A 9,245-nucleotide genomic window follows, 5' to 3' on the forward strand; every position below is an offset into this window, starting at 1 on the left:
CCCCATAAGGGGCTGCGAGGACAAGACGGGAGCTGAGCTGCCAGCGCGGAGCTTGATTTATACCTGATTCCCACCCGCTGCCTGGGCCCAGCCGAGACCGCAGCCCCGCGCCGTGGAAGATAGCCAGGTTTGAAGTCAGCCTGCTTCCCGGGCCTCTCGCTTGGCGACCCGAAAAGGCCCTGCCCAAGAGAGATGGAGCTGCCCTGGGGCATCGGCCCCTCCCGGGTCCCAGGGGCCAGGCCGAGTGATGGGAGCAGAATTCGCAGGGTTATTGGGGGCTTACTCTTAGGCCCAGAGGCCTTGGGCAGGGGCGGGCCTTAGGAGAGAGCGTGCTGCATGCCCACCCCTGGACCAGCACCCGCTCTGCCAGGCCGTGGTGTGCCCTGGAGAGGAAGCTGCCCTCCTGGTGGAGAGACCTGAGAAGCAAGTGAGCGTACTTGTGCCTGGAACAAGGTGCAGACAGTAGTGGGCGGGACAGCAGAGCGGTTGTGATGAGGGAGGTCACTCCGGGAGGCGCTGATGTGTACACTTGAGACCTCAGGCAGGAGGGTCACAGGCCAGCCGGCTCTGTGCAGGGGACCTCGGTGTGCTTCTGAAGCAGCGGTCCCTGGCCCGAGGAGGGCAAGGTGGGTGAGTCAATCTTAGGAAAAGAGCGGTGGCTGAGGCTGGGCAGACTTGGCTTCTGCCCCAGGGACGCACTGATCATAAAGTGTCGAACCTACGGTCTGACTGGCCACAAGTGATGGATGAACAGTGGCAGTGTGGGGGAGCTTAGTGAGCTTGTCCCCAGTAGATGCCAGAGCCTCTACAGCCAGCTTCTGCAGCCAGTGTCGTGGCTCTTTGACAAAGGAAGCGTCTGAGGCTCCCGGAGGTGAAGGCCTGCCTAGGCCACACAGCACGTGAGCGGCCTAGCTGGGACCTGGTTAACCAGGTCTCTATTTCAGGATGCCAAACCGTCAGAGAAAAGCTCCCCACGCTGGCTCCACCCCCAGGAGTGCAGACTCAGCCACCCATGCCGACGTTGTTGTTGTCGTTGTCGTTGTAACCAGACTCCAGACCCCAGGATGCCACACCCACTTCATGGGCCAGGGCAGATAGAACAGGGCTGGACTCCAAGGAGGCTGTGTATCTGGACAAGACTGGGCTTCCTCCATCCTTGGCCTCCCTGTATCTTGTGCCGGGGACTAGCCACTGCCTGGTGATCAGGGTACAGCACCACCAGCTCAGACCCTGGGTCCTGGGGGTTCAGGAGGTTGGATCAGCCCCGGGCCTCTAGCCAGCTCAAGATCCCAAACATGAACCCACTGTCTCTGGCAGGGTAGGGGGATACCTGGGGACTGGTGCCCAGCAAGTGTCTGAAAGGGGAGGGCCTGTCTCATCTCCCTCTACCCCTGGGCCCATCATCTGCTCCCTGTCAGCCCCAGAGGCCCAGAGCCTGGTGGCCCACCCCTCACCAGAGCAGGGTCCAGCAAGGCTCCTTGGGGTGTGGAATCCCAGTGCTCCCCTCTTGCAGCCGAGATCATCGGGGCATGGCTGAGCAGCCCCTTGAGAGCCAGGGTAAGGCCCCACATGGAGGGGCCACAGGGCCTAGCCCTGGCCACCCTCTCTGAGTGCAGGTCCCATTCTGTCCTCCTGGCCCTGTTCGTCCCACGGCTGTTGGCCTTGGTTGGCACATGGTCTGTCCCCAACTCCGCCCTCGTAAGGTCGGGCAGGGAGCATTGCCAGCCTCGGTTCTTGTGCTCAGTCTGAGCAAGTGGTGCCCTCGCTCCGTGGAGGCCCAGTGGGCAAGGCGGCCGCGCCCCAGTGACAGCGAGGCTCCTGGAGGCTGCTTCCTGAGGGCCTGAGTCTCCAGCCCCTCAGGGCCTCCCTGAGGGCCAGGCAGCTCCCAAGAGCCTGCAGTCCTCAGAACTCGGTGCCTGGGGACGCTCTCCATGGTGACCTTTGCCCCAGAATCATGGGGCCGGGATGAGCTGGATTAGAGCCCAGGGTTTGGACATCTGGGCTACCACAGAGATGGTCACCTGGTGCTGGTAGCCACAGGGCCACAGACCCCTGCCGGTTTGCTGGTGAGGCTATGCCGGCTGCACCTTCACCCCAGAGACCTTTGCTCCCCACCGCAGCTCCAAGGATGATTCAGCCCCCCATGTGGGGGTGTGCAAGGACGCCCCTCCCCCATGCCCACCTGAGCCTCCGTCTGAGGCTCACCGAGGCTGCCCCACATCGGCTCTTGGGGACACATGCTTTTCTCTTCCTGATGCCAAAGATTTTCCTGTGCTCCCCTGGCCCTGGGAACAGACACAACAGGAGCTGGGCCCCTGCGGGTGACTGTGGATGAGGGGAGCCTAGCCCCGAGGGCACAGTGGAGAGAGAGGAGGGGTCTCGAGTCCAGAGCTGCACTAAGAGAGCCCTGCCAGGGGGCCGCCTGGGCCACATCGCTCTTGCCCCTTGCCTCAGGCTCCCTGGCCTCAGCCAGTGCAAGGGCTTCCTGTGTCCCCCGCAACCTTGCCCTGGGAAGCTCTGGCCAGGCTGCCAGAGGTCACAGCTCACTGCAGCCTCCTCCTGAGCCCCAGGTGTCTGGTGGCCCGACATGCACCGCCTGGCCGACCGCATCCACCTGGAGGAGCTGACCCGCATTGGCCTCCTGACCGGCAGCGTGGACGCCATGGTCCAGGTCCACCTGGGAGCCGTGTTCATGCCTCACGGGCTTGGCCACTTGCTGGGCCTCGACGTGCACGACGTGGGAGGCTACCCCGAGGTCAGTGTGGGCGCGTCGGCCCAAGCGGCCTGCCTGTGAGCTGGAGCTGAGCCTGGCCCTCCCTGGGGGTGGGGTGGGGCTCTGGGACATGGCCGCAGTGTAGGGCATGGGTGAGGAGGACTGGGGTTTTGGCAAGGCCTGCTACCTCTCCTCCCCCTTCATCCAGGGGTTGATCCCGACCCAGGTTACTGCCCCGGTCCACCCTACCCCCCTGACGCCCAAGGGCCCTGGTCCTTACATGAAGGCGTCTCCCCTGGTGGCCACCTCCACAGAACTTGGCAGGCAGTGGGTGTGCTCTGCACAGGGCCCAGGGCTGCATGCTGGGGGCAGCACCTGCCCTGAAAGTGTGCAGTGCACAGGGTCCCCAGAGGCCCGTGGGAGCCCCAAAGCTGGGTCTCAGTGATGTCCTGCCTCTGGCTTCATTCATCAGGTGTGACAAGGCTCCTCAGGCTGGTGGCCGGTCCATCCTGGGACAAGCTGAGCCCAGCGCCCCTTGCAAGTCCTAACCCCACCCTCTCCTGATACAGCTTCTGTCCCCCCAGAAGCCTGGGCCAACAGGGCCCCCATGGCCTCCTCGTTGCCAGGAGGCATGCTCAGTGGGGACAGGGAGGCTTGTGTGGGCATTTCCAGGCCAGGCCTTCCCCTCCCCTTCCTACTGACCGACCCTTGAAAGGACCACCCAGACAAAGCTTGAGGCTTCAGGAGGCTCTGCTGGGCAGGTGGCTGCAGCCTCCACAGGCCGCTGGGTGGGGGTGAGCCGGCCCTGCCGTCTGGCCGGGTGCCCGAAGCACAGGGGGATGGATTATGCAATCGGTGCACGCCCTGGGGCCCACCAGCCAGTTAGCCAAGATGGCTTGGCCCCTTAGCTGCAGGGTATTTTGAAAGCTCTAAGAACGATTTTTTGGGGGGGGAAATTGCTCAAGAGAAGCATTATTATTCAATTATTTTTTTCCTCAAGTGTAAACAGTTAAATTTGGAGAAACAAAATCAGTTTTAATTTCCTAATTTTTATCCATCACACTGTGCACAGGGAGCCAAGAGCAAAGCCTTCCAGACATTGTTAACTGAGGTTCGTTATTCATTAGTCGCCAAAGCACTTTTTTTTCCACCAGAGAAAATTGGCAGCAAACTGTTTTCATCTTTTCCAGTAAGTGGTCCTTTGTGCTCACGGAGTCTATTCTTCTGACAGATAAACATTGTGGAAAAAATATGGCTTTTCCTATAAAAGTCATTTGTTTTATTTCAGGCCTACAGACACATCTGGGTCTCCTCTGCCTGGAGCCCAGTGCAGCGGAGGCCCCGTCAAGCCCTGAGCCCAAGCGGAAGCCGGCGCGGACCCGGCGTGGGCATGGTGCCCCCACCCCCAACAAGGCTGAAGTCCCCAGGCCTGAGGGGCTCGGCCTCTCCCCTTCATGGGGTCTTCTCCCTGCTCAGCCCTGCCTCCATCCTTCTCCCAGCCCTGATCTGGCCATCCTTGGTGAGGCCTATAGGGCAGACTCCTGGGAGCAAGTGCTCTGCAGGAGTCGTAGTCAGTGGGTGAGGGCAGGCACATCCTCCTGTGCCCCCCAGGATCCCTTCCATTCATCCCTCACCCCCAGTCTGAGTGGTGGTCCTGAAATTTTCTGGAGAGAAGGCCGTCTGTATAAGTTTGAGCAAACCCCCCACCCTTGGTGCAGCCCCACAGCCACCAAGGAGATCAGGGAGGCAAGACCTCAACAGCTCTCTGCCTCTGCCAGGCTCCTGACTTTGACAGCCTGGGAAAGAAAGGGTTGGCTTTTGGGGGCAGCATGAAGGGAAGGAAGGGGAGGGGCTGCCCAGGGGGCAGACGCAGGCTTCAGATAGCAGGAGATAGGCCCCTGCTACCCAACCCCCCGCACCTCTCACCTGAGCACAGGGACCGTCATCCCAGACTGTGCCCTCCTGCGCCCCCTGCCCTCCTGCCCAGACACTCCAGGCACATAGTACTGTGGGTCAGGTACCATACCAGACGGGTGTCTGTGCCCAGGGGTCACAGGACCTTGGTGTCCCCTCGTCACCTCCATCCCAGCCTAGCTCACACCTGGCCAGGGTGGCCATGCACATAGGGCCCCGCTCTCCCCGGCCTCGTGGAATCACGGTCACAGCCTTCCCTGCTGTGCCCAGCCATGGATGGAGGCTGAGCCAGCCCGTTTCTGGTTACCTTACATGAACCACTAATTGAAGTCTGATGTTCTTGGCCCCCAGACAGTCAGAAATGACAGTTCCATCTCCAGCAGCTGGGCTTCCAGTGTAGAGCCACGAGCGGGGCAGGGCAAGCTCAGAGGTCGACCAGAAAGCATGCCTGCTGCCCACTTGCTCCCAGGCCTTGGCCGAGGGCCGGATGGGTGCCTCCAGGACTTGGGGAAGCAGGGAGATTTCTGCAAGTGTCCTAGGTGCCACCTGCCCCGTCGGCCACACCCATGTGAGTGCTGGGGGACAGCTGAGAGCCAGTCCCCCCAGCGGAGGCCCAGCACATGGGCGTGGTGTAGAGCTGCCCCGTGTGCTCCTCGCGGGCCACACCCCCAGGCCATGCACACAGGGTGAGTGCATCTGTGCACACACGAGCCGGGGCTGGTGTCCTGCTGACAGCACCTGTCCCTCTCCTGGAAAGCCACATGGAAAACCTGGGCCTCGGCTTGTAGGGAGCCAGGCTCAGCACTTCAGGGCTGGTTTCCACTCTGCCTGGAAACCAGCTGCCTAGAAGAACGATGCAGCCTGGGAGGCCCTGCAGCCTCCTAAGAGCTTTTTTGGCTTCACAGGTTTGGCTTCAACTGCTCCCCTGGCAGGGAGAGGGCCTGGGTGAGGCAACCGGACCCCCAGCCAGCCCCCTGGGTCAGCAGGGGCAGCGTGCCTTGGGTGTGTGCACGAGTGTCTGTGGGGCACAGTTCTAGGGGTGACAAGGGGCAGGGACATGAGAAATCTAGAGGAGCGTGCAGAGAGCAGAGGGCTTTATCTGAAGGACCGTAGACTGCCCAGCAAGTCCGAGTGTGGGCTGGAGACCCCTGAGGTCACAGAGCCTCCTGCAACTCCAGGGGGACCCAAGGGGCCGGAGGCAGGCCCCACGTGTAGATCCCTGCACAGACGGGTGGGTGCCCTGCACGCTCGCCCGTTTCTGTCTGCCTACCGCTGAGGTGGTGGCCCTGGCCGGGGGCTGCACCCTCCTGGGTCCCCCCTCACTGCCCTCTCCCCGCACCGTCCCCCCAGGGTGTGGACCGGATTGACGAGCCCGGCCTGCGGCGCCTGCGCACCGCCCGGCACCTGGAGCCACGCATGGTGCTCACCGTGGAGCCGGGCATCTACTTCATCGACCACCTCCTGGATGAGGCCCTGGCTGACCCGGCCCGCGCCTGCTTCTTTAACCGCGAGGTCCTGCAGCGCTTCCGTGGTTTTGGTGGGGTGAGTGCTGATTGCTCCCAGAACACCCCCTTCCCTTCGCTCTACACCTGTCACCTCTTTGTCCTCCAGGACAGGAGGCACAATCTTGACTCTTCTCACTTGAGAGACACCTGGCCCACCCTTTCTCATGGTCTGTCACCGGCCCTCAACACAAGTGACACAGATTCCTACAAAACTGCCCGCTCCAGGGACTGCCACCCACCTGGCAGGGGGCAAGCCAGGGTAGGGGGGTGGAGCAGCAGATGTCCTGTGGGAGGCGCCTTCTGCCCAGCAGCTGCCCACAGTGGCCTTGAGGCCAGCTCCCCATCCCGGGCCATGCTGCCCACTCCACAGAAAGGGCTCTTCCCACTCAGCCTGGAGCTGTCGGGCCTGCTGCTCAAACTAAGCACGCAAGGGCAGCTCAGAGATAACAAGTGTCCGTCTGTCTGACCAGGTCCGGATCGAGGAGGACGTTGTGGTGACTGACACTGGCATGGAGCTGCTGACCTGCGTGCCCCGCACGGTGGAGGAGGTAGAAGCGTGCATGGCGGGCCAGGACAAGGCCTTTGCTCCCTTCTCTGGCCCCAAGTAGAGCCACGGGTGTGCCCCGGGGTAGGGGGCTGGGCCCCCGGCCTTGCAAGTTGCTTCGTGAAGGGAGGCCTGCTGATCAGCCCCAGTGGTGCTCAGAAATCACACATGACATCATCGGCCTTTGATCAAGCCCAATATGCTGTTTCCCTGAAGAAACTTTCTTACTCCTCTTCTGTGGGATCACACCCTTCATCTAAATGTCTTGTCTTTGCTTGAGTGACAGCGGCTTTTAGAATGCTAATTTTTAATTATCGTGTTATTTTCAATAATCCCGTTCTCTTTACTAGCAACTAAATGTGTATTTTGCTGTCATTTGTATTCTGCTCAGGATGTTTTCTCTCAAAATCAATACACAGAATGGAATTTGCAATAAAAGATTTCCTAAAATGGACCTTTGTGCCCATCCCCCCACCCCCCATTCTTTTTCCCTTTGCGGATGAACACATGCTTAGGCCTGAGAAGTGACCCTGCAGAGTCCTCTGGGGGCCCAAATGTGTAGGTGGGGTTTTTTTGCCTCCGCACAGGTGCAAAGGAGGACCGTAGAGTAAGAAGCCTTTTTGATATGGGTGACTCAGTGGTAAAGAATCCACCTGCCAGTGCAGGGGACGCAGGAGATGCGGGTTCGATCCTGGGGTTGTGAAGATTCTCCAGAGAAGGGAACGGCAACCCACTCTGGTATTCTTGCCTGGAAAATCCCATGGACGGAGGAGCCTGGTGGACTACAACCCATGGGGCCACAGACGTGACTGAACACGCACGAGGCGCCGCCTCAGAGCTGGGTTCCCGACGTGGCCAGAACTGTGCAGCACTTGAAGCACAGTGACCTGAGAACCTGAGACTCGCAGACTCCTTGTCCTTCGTCTCCTTTTCCTGTAGATATGCTAGTAAAGCCAGCATCTGTTTGAGAGACACTGCCGCGTCAGGCATCACCATGGTAAAGGTGAGCTCTCTCGCTCCTTCCACATTTGCTGAGTCCATTTGTCTCCCATGAGTGGAAGCCCACTGGCCGAGCTCCACTTTGAGGCACTGGAGCCACCCGGGCCCTCTGGCTCAGTCCCTGCCAGTGGCCGGACACCTGGCCTTCCTCTGCTTGCTCAGCCTTCCCACGATCCCCCAGACCCACCCCCACTCTGCAGCCAGCTTCTAGAATCCTGCACACCATCCCAGGGTTGTCTCTGCACATCTGGGAGTTTCTGAGCCAAGGTGAAGGGCAGGTGAGGACAGATGTCACAGATAAAACCTTGACAGGCTGGAGAAACCACAGCCCAAGCCAGAGGCTGTTTTTAAGTTACTGAAGAGACGAGTACAGACTGATTCCTTCTATGCCAATAATACAAAAGTGCTTGCGATGTGGCCTCGTTAAAATAAAGCACTATTCGTTTCCAATCACTATAAGATTTGTAACGCCCAGTTTTTAAGGTTTCCTGCTGACAAGCAGATATGTTCCCTAATAATGATTATTCATGATATTGAGCATTTTGAGTAATGGCTGTCTTTCTGAGGGTCAGTTTTGAGTTCGCCAAATCGTTCTCACCCCCAGCTGTACCTGCAAGCCACGTTCTATGCACAGGGTTTCAAGTTTCCCCCACCCCCAGGATAAAACCAGTTAAAATTAGGTTGGAACTCTTAAGTGGACACTTTAGTTGTGTTAACTGAAAAATACATCTCTCTCCATCCTCCCCTTGAGATGTTTTAATACCAAAACTGCCCATTTCACATAACGTTTGCTCTGATTATCAAGCAAGTCAACAAAAAACTTCAAGGAGAAATCTCAGTAACTAAGTGCTGTTCGTCCCAGAGGGACAGTGGGGACAGAAATGGCTGCTTGAACCCAGGTGGGCGATTCAAAGGGCGTTCTTTGCAGGTAGGACTCAGGAACACAGTAGTCACCTACTTTGCCCCACGTTTCAGAGGCTGCGTTCAAGTCCTAAGTCTCCAAGCTTTGCAGAAATTTGTACAGCTTCAGAAATTCATCAGAGACCGTTCCAGAAAGCCATACAGTGCCAAAAAGCCTTTCCAAAATCCAGGAAAAGTCTAGGTATTCATTCAAGAAATGAGTATCTCCTATACACCAATGTTGGCATAAAAACAAGACCCCAGTTCTCAGAGCCTGGAGTCTCCTCAGAGACTTCTCCTTAAACATGCACAAATAGATTGTCTCAAACGCTGGAAAGTGCCAAGAAGGAAAGTAAAACAAGATTGACTTTGCCTAGAAAGCCAGGGGCCTGAGACAGAAGGGTGGAAAGTGAAAAGTAAGAGGGATGAAGCCATTCCAGAGCCATGCTACGGCGGCCGGCCCTGGGGTAGAGTGCTGAGGAAAGCCCTGCTGCCAAAGCGGAGTGATGCGATGACGCGGGAGAGGGGGGGCCAGGTGGGGCCGGGTGGCGGTGAAGGCAAGAGCAGAGTCACATCCCAGGGAGGCTGGGTCTCACCCAGAGTGTACTGGGGAATCACGAAGATCTGGAAAGCGTGGAAGGTTCCGGGGAGACCAAAGCCAGGCCAGAGA

The 9,245-nt window shown here is 58.9% G+C and overlaps 1 protein-coding gene across 1 annotated transcript in view; it reads left to right on the top strand.

Annotated features, from left to right (window-relative positions):
• PEPD (peptidase D) overlaps nt 1-7,130 on the top strand; it is a 126,290-nt gene extending 119,160 nt beyond the window's left edge. The window contains exons 13-15 of the mRNA XM_040253146.1: nt 2,571-2,755; nt 5,978-6,169; nt 6,603-7,130. Coding sequence (XP_040109080.1) covers nt 2,571-2,755; nt 5,978-6,169; nt 6,603-6,740 — 515 coding nt within the window. The 3' untranslated portion in view covers nt 6,741-7,130. The remainder of the gene's footprint in view (nt 1-2,570; nt 2,756-5,977; nt 6,170-6,602) is intronic.
• Nucleotides 7,131-9,245: the final 2,115 nt, after the last annotated feature.

Source organism: Oryx dammah, unplaced genomic scaffold (genome assembly GCF_014754425.2).
Source record: "Oryx dammah isolate SB20612 unplaced genomic scaffold, SCBI_Odam_1.1 HiC_scaffold_13, whole genome shotgun sequence".
NCBI lineage: Eukaryota > Metazoa > Chordata > Mammalia > Artiodactyla > Bovidae > Oryx > Oryx dammah.